The sequence below is a fragment of the Bufo bufo genome, chromosome 9, assembly GCF_905171765.1.
Source record: "Bufo bufo chromosome 9, aBufBuf1.1, whole genome shotgun sequence".
In the NCBI taxonomy this organism is placed as follows: Eukaryota; Metazoa; Chordata; class Amphibia; order Anura; family Bufonidae; genus Bufo; species Bufo bufo.
This window is the reverse complement of record NC_053397.1, coordinates 65,440,466-65,462,821: the sequence shown is the minus strand read 5'-3', so window position 1 is coordinate 65,462,821 and position 22,356 is coordinate 65,440,466. Positions and strand designations below refer to the sequence as shown.

Below are 22,356 nucleotides of genomic sequence, written 5' to 3'. Positions count from 1 at the left end.
ACTATGCTTAGTTGTATGAAGCTGTATTTAATAAATTGCTCTGCCAATCCTCCTCTAAGCCGTTTTATAGAGTTCCTCTCAATGACTTACATGCGCTTATTTATATTGTTTCCTACATAAAACCGAGCAGTTCTCAACCTCATAAAGAATTATAGAGCTGGTTTATTGAGGATGATTGAGTCATAGTCCTTAGTATAAGGAAACTTAACCTGACGAATCTTGTGACTCAGGAAATATCATTACAGTGTGGTTTATAGGTCTGGCTGAGGGGTCGCGTCAGTACTTGGATATAAACAGGTGATATAGGCAAAGGGTTGCTTAACCGCCAATTCCGCAGGAAGAATGGCAGCATAAAATGTAGAGATTTTGGGCCTAAGGGGGCAAGACTCCCTGATAAAGAGCTGGAAGGAATTAGGAGTGGGCAGTTGGCGGTCGGCCAATGAGTTTAGAAAATGCCGGATTTGCAAGAATTGATAAAAGCAGGTATTTGGGAGCGCGTACTTGGTGTGTAGAGTGGTAAATTCCACTAGAACAGTCCTAGAGTACAAGCAACCAAGGTGCTTGATACCCCTAGCCCTCCATAATTCTAGGGACAGATCAGGAATATGATATTCCAGTGCAGTTAAAGGGGCAGCAGTTAGGGGCACATTGAATAACTGGTAAGAATCTATGAGCCGCTTCCAAATATGCATCATAGCCCGAGTGGTGCAGAGTAGGGGGGGAAATTGAACAGCTTTCAGACTACAGGCTGCAAGCAAAGCTCTCAAAGAGCGGGATTTTACAAAGGATTCTTCTATCTCATGCCATTTTTGGGGGGAGGTAGGGGACCAGGATTCAAATGCCTGTTCCGCCAGGCTTGCCAGGTAATATTTGTATAGGTCAGGTACTCCTAGTCCTCCACTTCTAATAGGGGGGTGCAATGCATCTTTAGATATTCTGGGTTTTTTACCTTCCCAAATAAACGCCATAAGGTCACGCTGGAGCTGAGCAATCTGGGCTTTGGGGACCAGTACTGGTAAGCACCTGAAACAATACAATATTTTGGGAAGGGATAGCATCTTAGCAGCATTAATTCTAGCTATCCACGATAAGTGGACTTGGGACATTTTCGTATAATCCTTCTTGAGATCAGCCCTCAAGTTGGACAAATTAATGGAGAGGGTTTTGGGAACAGAGCGTGCCAGCTCCACTCCAAGATAAGTAATTGAAGTGGCAGCCCACTGAAAGGGATATCGCAGTTGAAGGTCAGATCTGGTCTCGTCATTAACATGGAAATCCAAAACATTGGTTTTCTTCTCATTCAGTTTGTAGTAGGAGCATTGTGAATATAGCTGGAGAACGTTTGACAAAGCAGCTAACGAGCCTTCTAAATTTGTTATGGTCAGGATTACATCATCAGCATAAAGTCCTATGACATGTGTGGAATTGCCATCTGAAACTCCTCGTATTTGAGGACAGGTGCGTATACGGGATGCTAGGGGCTCTATAACCAGAGAAAATATGAGCGGGGACAAGGGGCACCCCTGACGAGTACCATTCGTTATTGGGAACGGGTCGGAGATGAAACCAGAAGCCAAGACTCTTGCAGAAGGCACAGAGTATAATCCTAATATCGCCTCACATATAGGTCAGTGAAACCCAAATTTACCTAGAACTTGTTCCAGGAACCCCCAATGCACCCTGTCAAATGCTTTTTCAGCATCAAGAGAGAGAAACAATGTGGGGCTCCTGGAACTGTCCGCAAGCTGGATCAAGTCAAGCATTCTTCTGGTTCCATCTCGACATTGCCTCCCAGGAACGAAGCCCACCTGGTCCGGATCTACTAAACATGGGAGATAAGTATTAATACGAGATGCCAAAATTTTAGCAAAAAGCTTTAAATCTGCATTTAATAATGAAATAGGTCTAAAGTTCGTCAGTTCATCAGGGGTCTTGCCTGGTTTTGGAATGGTTACCACCGTAGCGACTAACATTTCTGGGGGTATGGCTCTAGAGGTAAAAAAGCTATTAAATAGTGAGGTCAGGTAAGGTACCAACTGTTGCTGAAATATCCTATAATAATTAGAGATGAAACCGTCCGGACCAGGGGCCCTTCCCAGGGGGGTATTGCGAATAGCAAGATGAATTTCTTCACTAGTTATGGGTAAGTTCAGGGTATCCAACTGTTCTCTGGTTAGTGCAGGTAGGTGAACCGAATCCAAGAAAGCCTTTATTTTATCTCTACATTTTATGCTGCCATTCTTCCTGCGGAATTGGCGGTTAAGCAACCCTTTGCCCATCGGTGGGAATTGGAATTGGGGAAAGTATTCTCTGTACGGCAATGGAACGCAGCTTTACATTGGTCCTACAAATGCACCAGATGTATTAACCATGTTGAGCAGGCCAGGCGGATTCAATAGACTGGCCCACCTGATTCCAGGTTACTCCCCCCTTTGCTGGAGAGGTTGCGGGATGGTGGGCACCCCTTTGCACATGTGGTGGTCATGTCCCTCAGTCACCTCTTTTTGGTCAGATGTTGGATCCCTCCTTAGAGAAGTCACTGCCACACAAATAGATCTCTCCCCTGAACTGTCAATCCTAGGTATAGGATTGGAAAACTCCCCTCCCAAGATAAGGGAGACTGTAGCGCATGTACTTAGCGCTTCCAGGAATGTTATAGCCCGCCAATGGAAGTTGGCGCAGTCTCCGGAGATAGCTGCGGTGGTGCAATCTGTTAATGAACATATGCATTGTGAAATGGTTTATGCAGAAAATGTACGTTCCAGAATACGAATACATAATCAGTGGGTTACGTGGTTATCCAGTCACTATGCTACTCCTCTACCGGCCTCTATACTTTGATAGTGTTGCATTGTTACTGAAGTTCTCACTGTCTATGGCGCTCCGTATATATGTACTTAGACTGTGCTGCACATGTTTTATCATGTACGCCTTTTCTTTTCTTTTGCACTATATTGTTATTATTTGTAATACTGTAATTGCGCTATTCGCGCCTATGTATACAGTGCTGTCTTTTTTTTGTTATAACTCAATAAAAATTTATTGAACACCATAAACAGGTGATATAAACATCATTACGCTCAGTGCAGGTCCTTAGGCAGGTCTTTTCCATTCAGGAGCAGACTGTATGCACGAGTAAAAGGATGACGTTTTTTTTTTCGTTCTAAGACAACTCTAGCCACCATTTTGGGAAAAATGATTTGTTACCACGAAGCGCGAGGAAATTCAGATTTGTGGCAAATCAAATTTTTCCTAAACTTCAGATCAAATTCCACTTCGATTTGCTTAACACTAGTCATTAGTAAAAAGCCTCTTGAAAAACCCCTTTAACACCCTCTACTCATCCCTGTTGACTGTACAAATGATTTGAATGAATAACTTTATTTTAGCATTAAAGGGGTATTCTCAACACGCTATTTGATACTTACCTGCTCCCGGCACGCTGTCCACTTCCTGGTTTCGGCACTCGGCAGGCTCCATCTTGATTGAAGTCTTCTCCCGGCCGGGCCGCGCGCTGTACTGAACGCGCACGCGCCCTGGTGACTTCTTCCTGGCAAGTATACTATACTGGCCAGGAAGAAATCACCATAGCGCATGCGCGGGCTCGGCGTGCGCGTTCAGTACAGCGCGCGGCCAGCCGGGAGAAGAGAAGAAGTCGTCTGCGCACGCGCGATTCCTGAAAAGAGCGGTGGCCGTAACCAGGGGAGACGGAAGACAACAGTCAGGTAAGTAGATGTTTATTTACTTCTAAGGGGTGGGAATTTGTTAATTAAATATATTTAGAAAAATGATGACTGTTAAATCATTAACAGATTTAAAGGGAACCTGTCACCGGGATTTTGTGTATAGAGCTGAGGACATGGGTTGCTAGATGGCCGCTAGCACATCCGCAATACCCAGTCCCCATAGCTCTGTGCGCTTTTATTGTGTAAAAAAAAAAACGATTTGATACCTATGCAAATTAACCTGAGATGAGTCCTGTACGTGAGATGAGTCAGGGACAGGACTCATCTCAGGTTAATTTGCATATGTATCAAATCAGGTTTTTTTACACAATAAAAGCACACAGAGCTATGGGGACTGGGTATTGCGGATGTGCTAGCGGTCATCTAGCAACCCATGTCCTCAGCTCTATACACAAAATCCCGGTGACAGGTTCCCTTTAACAGTGATCATTAAGATGAGAATACCCCTTTAACTTTCATATTACTCATGATTCCTATCCTACTTTACTTACAAGCCCCCCTTTTAACGAAGAGAGAAATGTGCTGAAAATGATCATCATGTAAGTACCTGAATACCATGGGCACAGGAGTAGTACTCAAGTACTGTGTGCATAAGTAACAGCAAACTGAACTGTCACAATAGTAGAGGGGGATTTGGATTTTTCCCTGTATTTGCCGCATATTTCACCAGTTTCACTGCAGGGGAATGCAAAATAGCTTGTTTCTGTAGTGACCCCTACAGCAAATGGTATGATCCACAGCATAAAATCAGCATAAGGCCTCATGCACCTGACCGTTGTTTTATTCCGTGTCCGTTGTTCCGTTTTCCGTGATTTTCTGCGGACCAATTGACTTTCAATGGGTCCGTTGAAAACTCGGCTACTGCAAAGTTTGTCATCCGCGTCCGTGATCCGTGGTTCCAGTTCAAGTCAATGGGACCGTGAAAAAACGCGGAGGCACACAAGATTGTCATCCACGTCCGCTCGTCTGTTTTTTTCCTATCATTTGCATGGCAAACTTGACTTAGACTTTTTTTTACTTTCCTTCATGTCTGGTGATCCTCCAAAAATAAAGGAAGACACATGGAAACAAAAACGGAAACAGATCACGGAACCCCATTTTGCGGAACGGAACACAACAACGGTCGTGTGCATGAGGCCTAACATAACATACACATGCTCTGAAAGCTGCATTTATTCTGAGGAAATGTAGCGTTCTATACTAGCCAATAAATAAATGTCTGACCATGTAATGCACGGATGCATCGCAGGGGGTATCCTGACTGAGGGAAGCCTTCTATATTATCACATATAGAAGATTTGTATAATGCTAATTTTTACAATATTTTAACAGAATAAAGATGTGAACCTCTTGATAGATTAGGTATGAATAAATATGCTCAGAGCCATAGACCAGAAGGCCTCGCTATTAAAAGGATTTTCCAAGATTTTAATACCGATGACCTATCTTCTGGATAGGCCATCAGTATCTGATTGGTGGGGGTCCAATCAGCTGTTTGAGAGGGCACAGGTGCTCCTGTGAGCGCCGCTGCCTTCTCTCAACAGCCCTGTACACCGTATAGCAGTCCAGGCCCATTCACTTGAAGGAGGCCGAGCTGCTCCTTGGCCATGGGACTGATGAGCGTGTTGCCACTGGCCTAGGAAAAGCTGTGAGAAGGCAGCGGCGCTCACAGGAGCATCAAACAGCTGATCAGTGGGGGTCCCGGGTGTCAGACCCCCACCAATCAGATACTGATGACCTATCCACAAGATCGGCCATCGGTATTAAAATCTTGGAAAATCCTTTTAATAGTGAGGCCTTCTGATCTACACTCGCCTAAAGAATTATTAGGAACACCTGTTCTATTTCTCATTAATGCAATTATCTAGTCAACCAATCACATGGCAGTTGCTTCAATGCATTTAGGGGGTGGTCCTGGTCAAGACAATCTCCTGAACTCCAAACTGAATGTCAGAATGGGAAAGAAATGCGATTTAAGCAATTTTGAGCGTGGCATGGTTGTTGGTGCCAGACGGGCTGGTCTGAGTATTTCACAATCTGCTCAGTTACTGGGATTTTCACGCACAACCATTTCTAGGGTTTACAAAGAATGGTGTGAAAAGGGAAAAACATCCAGTATGCGGCAGTCCTGTGGGCGAAAATGCCTTGTGGATACTAGAGGTCAGAGGAGAATGGGCCGACTGATTCAAGCTGATAGAAGAGCAACGTTGACTGAAATAACCACTCGTTACAACCGAGGTATGCAGCAAAGCATTTGTGAAGCCACAACACGCACAACCTTGAGGCGGATGGGCTACAACAGCAGAAGACCCCAACGGGTACCACTCATCTCCACTACAAATAGGAAAAAGAGGCTACAATTTGCACAAGCTCATCAAAATTGGACTGTTGAAGACTGGAAAAATGTTGCCTGGTCTGATGAGTCTCGATTTCTGTTGAGACATTCAAATGGTAGAGTCTGAATTTGGCGTAAACAGAATGAGAACATGTATCCATCCTCTGATGGCTACTTCCAGCAGGATAATGCACCATGTCACAAAGCTTGAATCATTTCAAATTGGTTTCTTGACATGACAATGAGTTCACTGTACTAAAATGGCCCCCACAGTCACCAGATCTCAACCCAATAGAGCATCTTTGGGATGTGGTGGAACGGGAGCTTCGTGCCCTGGATGTGCATCCCTCGAATCTCCATCAACTGCAAGATGCTATCCTATCAATATGGGCCAACATTTCTAAAGAATGCCATCAGCACCTTGTTGAATCAATGCCACGTAGAATTAAGGCAGTTCTGAAGGCAAAAGGGGGTCCAACACCGTATTAGTATGGTGTTCCTAATAATTCTTTAGGTGAGTGTATGTCTCTGTTACATTTTCATCTTGAGAGCGCAAAACAGTATTACTTATTTCCGGACAGATGGTGACTTTTGTAAGTCACTAGGCTGCAGGTTGGCAAAGTTTAAGGAAACGCAATGTTGCCAGGGCCGTTTTGTTCTGCCTGGAAAATTACTCATATACTTACAGAAAGCCTGTTGTTTAGGACATATTTGTTGAAGATTTCCCCCATTTCTGCTTGCATAACCCTTCTGCACAGACTTAGCACCTTCTCAGTGTCCTAGGATTGGACAGCCACAGATCTGAAGCTGAAACCGATCAACTTTTTTTTTTACACTGTAGGATTTTACAGTCCGAGTTAAGAATGGAGAGCTATTTTTTACGGTCTGAAAATACAGTATATTCACTTACAAAGACTGATATTTGTGACATATTCCTGTACACTTATGGGGTCATTTATCAAACTGGTGTAAAGTAGAACTGGCTTAATTGCCCATAGCAACCAATCAGACTCCTCCTTTCATTTTGCACTGCTCCTTTGGAAAATGAAAGGTGAAATCTGATTGGTTGCTATGGGCAATTAAGCCAGTTCCACTTTACACGTTTGATAAATGGCCCTATTCGTTTTTCGATACTGGTGTAAAGGAAAATTGGTGTAGTTGCCCATAGCAACCAGATTCCGCCTTTCATTTTTCAGAGCTCCTTTGGATAATGAAAGGTGGAATCTGATTGGTTGCTATAGGCAACTAAGCCAGTTTTGATAAATCTCCCTCTTACAGAGCACACCATTGTCCCACTTGGCATCGCCCATATTTAGTAACCCCTGCCGCTTCAGCAACGATGCACCTTGGTCTCTGCCAGTGGTTTTTTTCCGGCACAGGAAGCTGTTCTGCATCCGAAGTCGATTTGCATAAAACTTTGTTCTAATACTGTACAGAGCAGAATCTCCGTACAGTATTAGAATATATTGGCTCAGATGAGCCAAAGTTATTACTTCGCGAAGTCTCGCGAGGCTTCGCGCAATAACTTCATAAATTAATATGTACTGTAAAATACCATTTCCCGAACTCGGGTTCGGTTCCAAGGTACCAACTGGAACCGAACCAGAGTTCGGAAAATGTTTTTTTACAGTACATATTAATTTATGAAGTTATTACGCCAAGTCTCGCGGCTCACGCTCCGAACAGTATTAGAACGAAGTTTTATGCGAATCCACTTTGGATGTTTCATCCGAAGTCTATTCGCTCATCCCTAGTGACGACATATGGCCTAGGAAGTGGCTGCACCCAGGACCCCCGCTGATCTGATATTGATGGCCTGAGGATAGGTCATCAATATTAATTCCCAGAACACCCCTTTAACTATACCCTTAAAATTGAATTAAAAAGACAATATTTCTATAAAAAGAAACCACTGGAGTTTATTGAATGTTTTGCGCCATATATCAGGACATCACAAGAGGGTTGCGGTCTTCAAGTCATTTGAATACAGTCTTCACAAACTCCACAGATATCAATTCTGGAAAGACAGTAAAGAAAATCCCAAAAATAATTATGTTCATGAATAATAAACCAGTTTAACAGAATTAGTAAAAAAAAATAAAAATTTATATATATATATATATATATATACATACACTGCTCAAAAAAATAAAGGGAACACAAAAATAACACATCCTAGATCTGAATTAATTAAATATTCTTCTGAAATACTTTGTTCTTTACATAGTTGAATGTGCTGACAACAAAATCACACAAAAATAAAAAAATGGAAATCAAATTTTTTAACCCATGGAGGTCTGGATTTGGAGTCACACTCAAATTAAAGTGGAAAAACACACTACAGGCTGATCCAACTTTGATGTAATGTCCTTAAAACAAGTCAAAATGAGGCTCAGTAGTGTGTGTGGCCTCCACGTGCCTGTATGACCTCCCTACAACGCCTGTGCATGCTCCTGATGAGGTGGCGGACGGTCTCCTGAGGGATCTCCTCCCAGACCTGGACTAAAGCAATCTGCCAACTCCTGGACAGTCTGTGGTGCAACGTGACGTTGGTGGATAGAGCGAGACATGATGTCCCAGATGTGCTCAATTGGATTCAGGTCTGGGGAACGGGCGGGCCAGTCCATAGCATCAATGCCTTCGTCTTGCAGGAACTGCTGACACACTCCAGCCACATGAGGTCTAGCATTGTCTTGCATTAGGAAGAACCCAGGGCCAACCGCACCAGCATATGGTCTCACAAGGGGTCTGAGGATCTCATCTCGGTACCTAATGGCAGTCAGGCTACCTCTCGCGAGCACATGGAGGGCTGTGCGGCCCTCCAAAGAAATGCCACCCCACACCATTACTGACCCAATGCCAAACCGGTCATGCTGGAGGATGTTGCAGGCAGCAGAACGTTCTCCACGGCGTCTCCAGACTCTGTCACGTCTGTCACATGTGCTCAGTGTGAACCTGCTTTCATCTGTGAAGAGCACAGGGCACCAGTGGCGAATTTGCCAATCTTGGTGTTCTCTGGCAAATGCCAAACGTCCTGCACGGTGTTGGGCTGTAAGCACAACCCCCACCTGTGGACGTCGGGCCCTCATATCACCCTCATGGAGTCTGTTTCTGACCGTTTGAGCAGACACATGCACATTTGTGGCCTGCTGGAGGTCATTTTGCAGGGCTCTGGCAGTGCTCCTCCTGTTCCTCCTTGCACAAAGGCGGAGGTAGCGGTCCTGCTGCTGGGTTGTTGCCCTCCTACGGCCTCCTCCATGTCTCCTGATGTACTGGCCTGTCTCCTGGTAGCGCCTCCATGCTCTGGACACTACGCTGACAGACACAGCAAACCTTCTTGCCACAGCTCGCATTGATGTGCCATCCTGGATAAGCTGCACTACCTGAGCCACTTGTGTGGGTTGTAGACTCTGTCTCATGCTACCACTAGAGTGAAAGCACCGCCAGCATTCAAAAGTGACCAAAACATCAGCCAGGAAGCATAGGAACTGAGAAGTGGTCTGTGCTCTCCACCTGCAGAACCACTCCTTTATTGGGGGTGTCTTGCTAATTGCCTATAATTTCCACCTGTTGTCAATCCCATTTGCACAACAGCATGTGAAATTGATTGTCACTCAGTGTTGCTTCCTAAGTGGACAGTTTGATTTCACAGAAGTGTGATTGACTTGGAGTTACATTGTGTTGTTTAAGTGTTCCCTTTATTTTTTTGAGCAGTGTATATATATATATATATATATATATATATATATATATATATATATATATATATATATATATATATATATACACACTGCAAAAAAATTTCAGGGGTCATTTACTAACAGGAATTCACCTATTTTTTAAGTTTTTGTTGAAGTACAGATTGCGATGCAAAGGCTATCTGTGCCTCAATCGGCGACTTTCCCCCTCATATGCCACGTCTAAAAAAGGGGCGTATTTTTAGGTGTAGAAAATGGTCTAATGGGGTATTCTGATGTAGGTATACCCCTTTAAGCGAGCAAGGAAGCTGGCGTAGATATAGACAGACAGTGGATGCGCTGAAGTTATGTAGAGGTCTGCGCCTCTTCATAACTTCAGCGGATCCACCGCCAGCGCACGGGGTTGCTAAGACTGGTGTCTAGAACGCCGGTCTTAATAAATGACCCCCCTTTGCGTTTTTAAAACATATGGATATTGAACCAGTCACGCTGAACATGATGTCTGATATACAGCCTTGTATAGAGCAGGAGAAGCTGGGCAGATTCATATATAGTCATATATATTAGGTTGTCCAGATTCATATAGCTTTTAAAATAACCCCACCTGTTGAGAGAACAGAAGCATATCTGCTCCCTGAAGCTCTGTTTCGGCTCCTCTGGTCCACTGCTGCCTTCACTGCACTTCTATCCCCGCGTGTAAACCTCTATTATGGACGACATCATGTCTGCCGCCAATGATTGGCAGTAGCGATGAAGTGTCCCCAAGCGGCACATCACTGCTGGCACACATGATTCCTTCTATGTGGGTGATTGAGTCAGCACAACCCTGTATGTGGTGCACATCACTATGGCGAAATACATATACAAATGGATAATACAAATGTGATGGCACTCTGCAACCAGCATTCTGCCCTGCCTCTATGCTGGATGAGGCATTGGTGTACATTTTGGCCAAAGCGTAATAAGCCACTCACCACGTCAAGGTCGCCTCTATGGAGTGGTCCCTAACACTAGTTCCTACCCGTTTATGGGCCATGACAGCCACACAAAGTCCAGGGAATGCAGGTCAGCATGCACGCCAAGCACACTCTGCTTTTAACCCCGTCCGGTGCCATTACAGCTTTCATCGGATCCAGGGATGCAAGTACCAACATGCATGCTGAGCCCACTATATACTTCTCCTGGAGCCAAATGGCTACTGGTAGGTTCTATATAAGCAGACTCAGTTTTATACTGACTTTAAAACCAGCCTCCAGGACAGATTGACTGGTCAGGTGTGCATGTGTGAATGCTGGTTGCAGAGTGCTATCACATTTGTATTTTATGATTCCTTCTATGCTGGCAGTTCACATGCAGGGACAGAAGTATGCTTTACTGGACAGGTCCCGCTGGGAGTGGGGGTATTTGAAAAACGGTATGAAGCTGAACAATCCTTTTAAACAAAACTTGTATTTTATTCAATTCAATCCCTGCTCTTTCTATGCTTAGCAGTCCTAATCAGTGAATGATGACCACTTAGGCCTCATGCACACGACCGTTTTTTTTTTTACGGTCCGCAAAAACGGGGTCCGTGATCCGTGACCGTTTTTTCGTCCGTGGGTCTTCCTTGATTTTGGAGGATCCACGGACATGAAAAAACAGTCGTTTTGGTGTCCGCCTGGCCGTGCAGAGCCAAACGGATCCGTCCTGAATTACAATGCAAGTCAATGGGGACGGATCCGTTTGACGTTGACACAATATGGTACAATTTCAAACTGATCCGTCCCCATTGACTTTCTTTTTTCAATCAAATCGTTTTTATTGTTCAAATAAAGTTGGCATATCACAAGACAATTTGCGTCACAATTTTTCTGATATTTTCTCCCCTCCACAACTCAAATACACAGAATTGTATACGACATTATCATATGTCCATATATTTGATACATCTTCCACAGTCATTGTACATAATGAATATACCAAGATAAAGACAAAACATTTACAGAGTTATTTGACTGTTAAAGTCCCCATTGACTTTCAATGTAAAGTCAGGAGTTAATATACCATAGGATCGGAGTTTTCTCCAATCCGATGGTATATTTTAACTTGAAGCGTCCCCATCACCATGGGAACACCTCTATGTTAGAATATACTGTCGGATATGAGTTACATCGTGAACCTCATATCCGACAGTATATTCTAACACAGAGGCGTTCCCATAGTGATGGGGACGCTTCTAGTTAGAATATACTACAAACTGTGTACATGACTGCCCCCTGCTGCCTGGCAGCACCCGATCTTTTACAGGGGGCTGTGATCAGCACAATTAACCCTTCAGGTGCCGCACCTGAAGGGGTTAATTGTGCGTATCATAGCCCCCTGTAAGAGATCAGGGGCTGCCAGGCAGCAGGGGGCAGACCCCCCCTCCCTCCCCAGTTTGAATATCATTGGTGGCCAGTGTGTGGCCCCCCCCCCCCATTGTAATATCATTGGTGGCCAGTGTGCGGCCTCCCCTCTCCCCCCCCCCCACCCCCGCCCGATCATTGGTGGCAGCGGAGATTCCGATCGGAGTCCCAGTTTAATCGCTCTGGGGCTCCGATCGGTAACCATGGCAACCAGGACGGTACTGCAGGCCTGGTTGCCATGGTTACTTAGCAATATTACAATATTAGAAGCATCATACTTACCTGCTGGCTGCTGCGATGTGTATCCGGCCGGGAGCTCCTCCTACTGGTAAGTGACAGATCAATGCGCCGCACAGACCTGTCACTTACCAGTAGGAGGAGCTCCTGGCCGGACACATCGCAGCAGCCAGCAGGTAAGTATGATGCTTCTAATATTGTAATATTGCTAAGTAACCATGGCAACCAGGCCTGCAGTAGCGTCCTGGTTGCCATGGTTACCGATCGGAGCCCCAGAGCGATTAAACTGGGACTCCGATCGGAATCTCCGCTGCCACCAAGGGGAGAGGGGAGGCCGCACACTGGCCACCAATGAAATTACAATAGAGGGGGGCTGCACACTGGCCACCAATGATATTCAAACTGGGGAGGGAGGGGGGTCTGCCCCCTGCTGCCTGGCAGCCCCTGATCTCTTATAGGGGGCTATGATATGCACAATTAACCCCTTCAGGTGCAGCACCTGAGGGGTTAATTGTGCGGATCACAGCCCCCTGTAAGAGATCGGGTGCTGCCAGGCAGCAGGGGGCAGTCATGTACACAGTTCTCAGTATATTCTAACTAGAAGCGTCCCCATCACTATGGGAACGCCTCTGTGTTAGAATATACTGTCAGATTTGAGTTTTAACGAAGTGAAAACTCATCTCTGAAAAAGCTTTTATGCAGACGGATCTTCGATTCCGTCTGTATAAAAAGTAACCTACGGCCACGGATCACGGACGCGGATGCCAATCTTGTGTGCATCCGTGTTCTTTCACGGACCCATTGACTTAAATGGGTCCGTGAACCGTTGTCCGTCAAAAAAATAGGACAGGTCCTATTTTTTTGACGGACAGGAAACACGGATCACGGATGCGGCTGCAAAACGGTGCATTTTCCGATTTTTCCACGGACCCATTGAAAGTCAATGGTTCCGCGAAAAAAAACGGAAAACGGCACAACGGCCACGGATGCACACAACGGTCGTGTGCATGAGGCCTAAGTAGACTGCCCACTGGACTCCCAAGCATGGGAGCATGTTGCCCAACCGTGTGCTCACCACATCACGGATGCGATGTGAATGGGTCCGCAGTCTGGAAGGTGCGGTGCAGAACGGAGGCATGGAAGCACTAAGGAGTGCTTCCGTGGGGTTTCTCTCCGTGCCTCCGCACCGCACAAAAAAAAAAAAAAAAAAAAGAACATTTCTATGTTTTGCAGTGTGGACGGATCACGGACCCATTCAAGTTGAACGGGTCTGGATCCGTCTGCGGAATCCGCATGGATGTTGCCCGTGCATTGGGGACAGCAAATTGCGATCCCCAATGCACAGAACGGCTGAGCAACAGCCGTGTGCACGAGCCCTTAAATGAATAAAATACAGGTTATACTGAGACTTTTCCCACAAAGTTACAGATCAATCTGCTCAGCTCCTCCTGCTCTACGCCAGGCTGTCACAAATAGGACTGCACATACAAGGTGACCGCTATCCTGTGGGGACCCTCCGATGGGGTAAAACATCCTCTCACCCGGATCCATTGCAGCATTATTGAAAAATGTTATCTTTTACATTTATACAAATGAGGCCTAAAGTGCACTCAGGGTGGGCCCTTGCACCTCAGCTCTGCATCGGTAGACACTCCCCCTCCACTTTATTGACTGGAACAGGTGAGATGACTTCTGATGCCTGTCCCTGTCAATCAAGTAGTGGGAAAAGTGTCTAATACTGCAGAGTGGAGGTGCTAAGGTGCACCGAGCTGCGTGGGCCTGCCCGGAGTGCGCTTTAGGCCTCATTTGCACAATTTCAAAACAAACTTTTCAATAATGCCACAAAGAATGGGGGTGGTAGTGTTTTACTCAGCTCGAGCAGCCCTACCAGGTACTCTGGTGACAGAAGCTCTTTAAAGTTTGACAGGAAAACCCTTTGGGTCCCTTCCTTTAATTTATTCTCGACAGATGCAGCAATCTGTATAGATCGAAGGGGTGATCAGTTTCCTCCGGGTCCTAGCTGAGGAAGGCAGGTATCTATCCCGCGTGCCCACCCATTACTGTTCAGGGGGCCACCAGAATATCATTGATATCAGTCATGGATAGCCCCGTGTTGCTGACATTGGTTTTCACACCACTAAATGACAAGACTCACATGACGCTCTTTGCCTTAGACTTTGGGAGCACCGTTCTGTATAAAGTAATCTGACATTTCTCTCAGGGCTTTGTACCGATGGGAAATGGTATTCTTCACTTCTTTCGGCAGTTCTGCATACCTGTACAGGAAGATATATTGTGGCACATAAAACGGGATATCAGATATTAAGAGATTGTACTTCCCCTTATGTATACAGTATACCACCACATCATTACATTGTATATGTGGAGACTAAAGAAGCAAGCCACATGGAGTTTCTCAATCCTTATCCACACGCTGGCAAATGTCCTTCACACACCATAAGGCCTCATGCACATGACCGTGTCCGTACTTCAGTCCACAAACCACACATCCACTAAATACGGACACCTTCCATGTGCACCCTGCGTTTTCCTCACTCTCATCACTAGCAATGACTTTTCCGATCTTCAATACGGACCCACAGAAATGAATGGGTCCATGTGCAATGCGCACACAAAACACGAATGCAGACTTCTGGTTCCGGCGCTGGGATGCTAGCAGCGGAGTGAAAGAGCTCCGGCACCCGCTCGTCTAACGACTGATTCCCCACTGTTACTGAAACGTGGGACGAACAACAGAATAGCGCCTAAGGTCTGCCACTGACTGCTGGGCTCAGTACATGGAGCGGTACTTCTTGCGGCACTAAATCCACCAAGTCGGTCAGCGCGGGAGACTCACAGGGCAAGATGGCGGAGAAGTGCACTCCCTTACAAGAGCCTGTGGCTGAATAGCATGAAGGGGGTGAGTCACCTACAATACACCCGGTGGCAATGACGACGCAGGGCATTGATTATAAGTCGCTGGCGATCGAGGTGGCCACCTATCTGGCTCCTGATATCAGGGATACGCTGACGAAGACGTTGTCGGCGTCCCTGCAACAGATCCATGAGGCAATTCATCAGCATGATGCCAAGTTAGAAGAATTAGAGCAGAGAACTCATTTGATCGAGAGTGAGAGTGCTAGTCAAGTACGCACCCTGAGTGAACTGTCCAAACAGAACACGATTTTATTTGACAGGGTGGAAGACCTGGAAAATAGGTTGCGACGGAGCAATCTCCGTTTGATCGGCTTGCCGGAATCTGTAAAATCAATAGAATTAAAGGAACTTTGTGAGCTAGATTTGCCGCGAGCCCTGGGCCTGGAAGGCCGCCATAAAGTTGAGAGGGCGCATAGAGTTGGCCCCCAGGAGGATCCACAATTGAAGAGAGCGGGAGGGTCACACAGTACGACCGTAAAGCCGCGCAAAGTAATCATTAAATATTTGGACTACTGTGACAAGGAGGCCATATTGAGAGCATTCAGGAATAGGAAAAGTCCTCTCAAATTACAAGGAAATACTATACTACTGTTTGCAGATTACTCGGCGGCTGTGGCCAAGAAAAGGAAGGAGTTCAGCCATGCTCTTTGCAATACCAAAGACATATCAGATTCCAACTAATGTATCCGGCAAAACTGTGGGTCACACATGCCGATGGATCCACGATCATATTTCATGAGCCGTCGGCGGCAGAGAAAATGATGGATACCTTGCAGAACAGACGGCAGGAGAGAGAAGCAGAACGCAGTCGGAGGTCTTCATCGCCGCGTCAGGACAGGATGGAGGGAGAGAGGCGAAAGATGGACTCTCAAGATCCTGATCGGGAACGACATGACAGAGAGGGTCGTTCAGGGATGGCTAATAATCGTACTTCCAAGAGAGAAGTGCAGTCATACCCGAGAAGGTGACTTTTCTTGTGATAGTAGGCACTGTGATACAGCACGTGTACTAGCCATATATAAGGGGTTCAAAAGTTAACAGGGAGAGTTCTCTTTTATGTATCACTGAGATGGAGGGGAGAAGGTGGTCAATGTGTTGGATGTTACCAGTTCATCAATGTGTTCAGTAGATAATGTTAATGATTGGTTCTTGATATATGCGGCCTTAGGCTCAAAAAGCCATTGGTTAGGAAGATGAGCGGGTGCCGCAACCCAGAAAAAAGGAAGTCTAAACAGAATAATTACAGTTAGAGGCTGCTCTAACGGTTAGGGAAGGGGAATTTAGGGGTAGGGAGGGAAACCCTCTTAAGGAGGTCTCGTAACCTACTTAATTTGCAACTTTTGTCTATTCTGAACATTTTTTTTTTTTATTAGTACCGGCTACAAGGATAGTGCTCTAGGAAGACAGTAAGATGAAAATCATTTCTTGGAACATAAAGGGTCTGAGGTCAACCCACAAAAGATGGATGATCCTCAGACACTTAAAGAAACTTAAGCCTGATATTGTTCTTCTCCAGGAAACTCACCTGGAAGAGAAGGATTTTGATAGGATGAAAAGATTATGGGTAGGTTCAGTGTTAGGTGCTCCGGCATATAACAGGAAAGTGGGTGTTATAACAATGATAAACAAACAGCTTAACTGTACCGTGATAGGACACACTGCCGATACACAGGGTAGGTGGGCGCAAGTTCTTATCCAGGTTCAGGACACTCAGTACAGCATTTACAATGTTTACGGCCCTAATACAAGTAATGGTACATTCTTCAGCGAGCTAGAGGCCAGGGTGTTGGGTGACGCAAACCAATACAAGATTGTTGGGGGGGATTTTAATTCCGTGGTTAGAGGTGTGGAAGACAGAAGACGAAAAGGAGACAGGATCGGGATTGATGGGCCCCACGATAACATGATGCAGCCCCTTATGGGAGGAGCTGGTCTGATGGATCCATGGCGCCAATTACATCCTGATGATCGGAGCTTTACATTTTATTCAAACTCACAATCCTTGTGGTCGCGGATTGATTACATACTTTTTTCCCACTCACTGTCGCATAGAGTGGAGGAGGCGGAGATTGGTGCTACGGTTATATCAGATCATGCTCCTATATCGCTAGACCTTGCGGAGACATACCCAAGAGGGGTGGATTATATTTGGCGCTTTCCTTCACAATTATGTACAAGAGAGGAGTTTGTGGAAAAGTTATCCATATGGTGGGAGGAGTTCAAGTCATATAACGAGGGGCATTTAGGGGACCCGCAGCTGTTTTGGAATACTGCAAAGGCAGTGATAAGAGGAAGGATCATGGGCTACGTGAGTAGTTTCAAGAAAAAGGCCCAACATTCCTTTAACCCCTTAAGGACTCAGCCCTATTTCACCTTAAGGACTTGGCCATTTTTTGCAAATCTGACCAGTGTCACTTTAAGTGCTGATAACTTTAAAACGCTTTGACTTATCCAGGCCGTTCTGAGATCGTTTTTTCGTCACATATTGTACTTCATGACACTGCTAAAATTGGGTCAAAAAAGTTAATTTTTTTGCATAAAAAAATACCATATTTACCAAAAATCTTGAAAAACTTGCAAATTTCAAAGTTTCAGTTTCTCTACTTCTGTAATACATAGTAATACCCCCAAAAATTGTGATGACTTTACATTCCCCATATGTCTACTTCATGTTTGTAGCATTTTGGGAATGATAATTTATTTTTTGGGGATGTTACAAGGCTTAGAAGTTTAGAAGCAAATCTTGAAATTTTTCAGAAATTTTCAAAAAACCCAATTTTTAGGGACCACTACAGGTCTGAAGTCACTTTGCGAGGCTTACATAATAGAAACCGCCCAAAAATGACCCCATTCTATAAACTACACCCCTCAAGGTATTCAAAACTGATTTTACAAACTTCGTTAACCCTTTAGGTGTTGCACAAGAGTTATTGGCAAATGGGGATGAAATTTGAGAATTTCATTTTTTTGCCTAATTTTCAATTTTAACCCATTTTTTCCACTAACAAAGCAAGGGTTAACAGCCAAACAAGACTGTATCTTTATTGCCCTGACTCTGCCGTTTACAGAAACACCCCATATGTGGCCGTAAAGTACTGTACGGGCACACAGTAGGGCGTAGAGTGAAAGGTGCGCCGTATGGTTTTTGGAAGCCAGATTTTGCTGGACTGTTTTTTTGACACCATGTCCAATTTGAAGCCCCCCTGATGCACCCCTAGAGTAGAAACTCCATAAAAGTGACCCCATCTAAGAAACTACACCCCTCAAGGTATTCAAAACTGATTTTTCAAACTTTGTTAACCCTTTAGGTCTTGCACAAGATTTAATGGAAAATAGAGATACAATTTCAGAATTTCACATTTTTTGGCAGATTTTCCATTTTAATAATTTTTTTCTAGTTACAAAGCAAGGGTTAACAGCCAAACAAAACTCATTATTTATGGCCCTGATTCTGTAGTTTACAGAAACACCCCATATGTGGTCATAAACCGCTGTATGGGCACACGGCAGGGCGCAGAAGGAAAGGAATGCCATACGGTTTTTGGAAGGCAGGTTTTGCTGGACTGGTTTTTTGACACCATGTCCCATTTGAAGCCCCCCTGATGCACCCCTAGAGTAGAAACTCCAAAAAAGTGACCCCATTTTGGAAACTACGGAATAGGGTGGCAGTTTTGTTGGTACTAGTTTAGGGTACATATGATTTTTGGTTGCTCTATATTACACTTTTTTGTGCGGCAAGGTTAGAAGAAATAGATTTTTTAGCAAGTTTTTTTTTTTTGTTATTTACAAAATTCATCTGACAGGTTAGATCATGTGGTAATTTTATAGAGCAGGTTGTCACGGACGTGGCGATACCTAATATGTATACAATTTTTTTTATTTATGTAAGTTTTACACAATGATTTTATTTTTAAAACAAAAAAAATGTTTTAGTGTCTCCATAGTCTAAGAGCCATAGTTTTTTCAGTTTTTGGGCGATTATCTTAAGTAGGGTCTCATTTTTTGCGGGATGAGATGACGGTTTGATTGGCACTATTGTGGGGTGCATATGACTTTTTGATCGCTTGCTATTACACTTTTTGTGACGTAAGATGACAAAAAATTGCTTTTTTTACACCGTTTTTTTTTTTTTTTTACGGTGGTCACCTGAGGGGTTAGGTCATGTAATATTTTTATAGAGCCGGTCGATACGGACGCGTCGATACCTAATATGTATACTTTTTATTTTATTTATTTAAGTTTTACACAATGATTTCATTTTTGAAACAAAAAAAAAATCATGTTTTAGTGTTTCCATAGTCTAAGAGCCATAGTTTTTTCAGTTTTTGGGCGATTATCTTGGGTAGGGTATGATTTTTGCGGGATGAGATGACGGTTTGATTGCTACTATTTTGGCGTACATGCGACTTTTTTGATCACTTTTATTACCTTTTTTGGGAAGTAAGGTGGGCAAAATTTCAATTTTCTCATAGTTTTTATTTTTTTATGGCATTCACCGTGCGGGGAAAGTAACATGACCGTTTTATAGATCAGGTCGTTACGGACGCGGCGAAACCTAATATGTTTAGTGTATTTTTTTTTTATTCAGTGATAAGTGTTTTTTTTTTTATCTTAACTTTTTTCACTTTTTTTTTTCATTTTTTTGACCCAGACCCACTTGGTTCTTGAAGATCCAGTGGGTCTGATGTCTGTATAATACAGTACAGTACAATATATATATTGTACTGTACTTTACTTACACTTTGCCATGGGAACCTTCCCCGTCTGCTCAGTACTGGTCAGAACTTCGCAGACGGGGAGGGGTAAGGACGGGGCTGTCTGGGGGCTCTCTCCCTCTCCCATCGGGGGGCTGCAAAGGCACAGCAGCCCCCCGATGGGAGAGGGAGGGAGATCCCTGAGCTGTTAACCTTTTCCATAAAGCGGTCCGTACGGACCGCTGTATGGAAAGGGTTAAACGGCTGACATCGCATCACCGATGTCAGCCGTTTATACCAGGGTGTCAGCAATGTGCTGGCACCCTGGTATACCCACTAGACGCCAACGATTATTCAAGGGGAAGCGGAAGGGGATCGCGATCCCGCCTGCCACACCTCCCGCGACACCCCCCCTGCACCACCTGCCCACATAATATCATTCAGGGGTGCAGGTGGGGTTAATAAAACTTTATTTAGGGCATTTTAAAGTTTGATCCTCGGAGATCAGAATCGGCTAAAAGCGTAGCAAACCGCAGGTCTAAATTGACCTGCGGTTTTCTGCGATCGTCGATTAGGGGGGTGGGGGGGGATGTGTCACATGACCCCCCCTGCGTTGTTACGGGATGCCGGCTGAATGATTTCAGCCGGCATCCCGTTCCGATCAACCCCCGCGGCGCCGGAATCGCGATTCAAAGCCATGCCGTACCGGTACGTCATGGGTCCTTAAGGATTCGGGACCCATGCCGTACCGGTACGTCCTAAGTCCTTAAGGGGTTAAGGAAGAGAGTCAGAAAGTCAGGGAGGTTTATTCCAAATTCTTGAGTAATCCGTCAGATGTTAACAAACAGAACTGGGTTATTGAACGCCAAGCTTTTGAGAAATGTGTGAGGGAACGGGAGTCCCTGAGACAGTCAGAAATGGAAGCAAGGTTATATAAATTTTGTAATAAATCAGGGAGGTTACTAGCAAATCTAGCTAAAGGGATGAGAAGTCCCCAGTACATAGCGTGCTTGACAGACAAAGAGGGTAAATTGAGCCATGACCCGGCTACAATTAGTAACATTGTAGGCTCCTACTACGAAGCCCTATATGGGGAAGAGGGGACAGGTGACCTGACGGACACTATTTTAAATAGGGTAAAGCTGCCAAAATTGTCTGAGGAACAGCTCCTTACTCTGAACGCAGACATATCTTTGCAAGAGCTGCAGGAAGCCATTAAGCACTTGGGTAATTCCAAAGCCCCAGGTCCGGATGGATTTACTGGGGGAGTTCTTCAAAGCTCTGACACTCCAAGTATCCCCTGTTTTACTAGAATTATTTAATGGGGTATTCCAGGGCTGTATGAAATTAGATAATGAAAACATGTCATAAATCAAGTTGCTCCCCAAACCAGGGAAAGATCCCTTGTCCCCGGGTTCATACAGGCCCATCTCTCTAATAAATGTGGACGCGAAACTGTTGGCCAAGATTGTGGCCGATGGTTTAGCTGTATTTCTTCCCCAGTTAATAGGAAGGGAACAGGTAGGATTTGTGAAAGGCAGGTCCAGACGGTTGACGGTTTTAGACCGGGTCCAGAATCTCCCAGTTGAGGGGGAGTTTCCAGCCATGCTCACTCTGGATGCGGAAAAGGCATTTGACAATGTAAGGTGGGCATGACTGGGAGCAGTATTGGATAGGATGGGATTCCAAGGGGCTTTCAGGACATGTGTGTCCCAAATGTACCATAATCCGAGAGCGAGGGTTTATACCCAAGGCTTTCTATCTAAACCCTTTCAGCTTCAAAAAGGCACTCGGCAGGGATGCCCACTATCCCCACTCCTGTTCAACTTAGCGTTAGAACCGCTAGCCAGAGGATTGTGTGACTCCAGTGTCTTTGAAGGTATCAAAGTTGGGGGATGTCAGGCAAAAGCGGCTTTGTTCGCTGATGACATAATTCTATTCCTGGCCCGACCGAAACATATGGGGAGGGTGATGGACCTTCTTAGTGAATTTGGGAAATACTCTGGCTACGCGGTAAATAGGACTAAATGTGAAGTGCTTCCATTGGCACAAGGAGATGATGGGAGGGATATTGGCACAGGGAAATTTGGTATCGCCAAACCGTCGACCCAAATTACTTATCTAGGGATCAAAATAGGAAAGTTACCACATTCCTTATATAGGTTGAACTACCCACCCTTGTTTGCCAAAATTAAAAAGGATTTAGATAGGTGGAATAATTTACCCTTGTCTATAATGGGCAGGTGCCAACTGATTAAGATGATGGGGGCAGCGAAACTAATGTACCCTCTACAAACGATTCCTGTTCTCTTACGTCAGGCTGAT

General features: G+C 44.9%; 1 protein-coding gene across 1 annotated transcript in view; it reads right to left on the bottom strand.

Moving 5' to 3' along the window:
• Window positions 1-7,974: 7,974 nt before the first annotated feature.
• ITPA (inosine triphosphatase) overlaps window positions 7,975-22,356 on the bottom strand; it is a 52,914-nt gene continuing 38,532 nt past the window's right edge. Inside the window, exons 8-9 of the mRNA XM_040407263.1 lie at window positions 14,556-14,676; window positions 7,975-8,098 (exon numbers count right to left, since the gene is read on the bottom strand). Coding sequence (XP_040263197.1) covers window positions 14,571-14,676 — 106 coding nt within the window. The 3' untranslated portion in view covers window positions 7,975-8,098; window positions 14,556-14,570. The remainder of the gene's footprint in view (window positions 8,099-14,555; window positions 14,677-22,356) is intronic.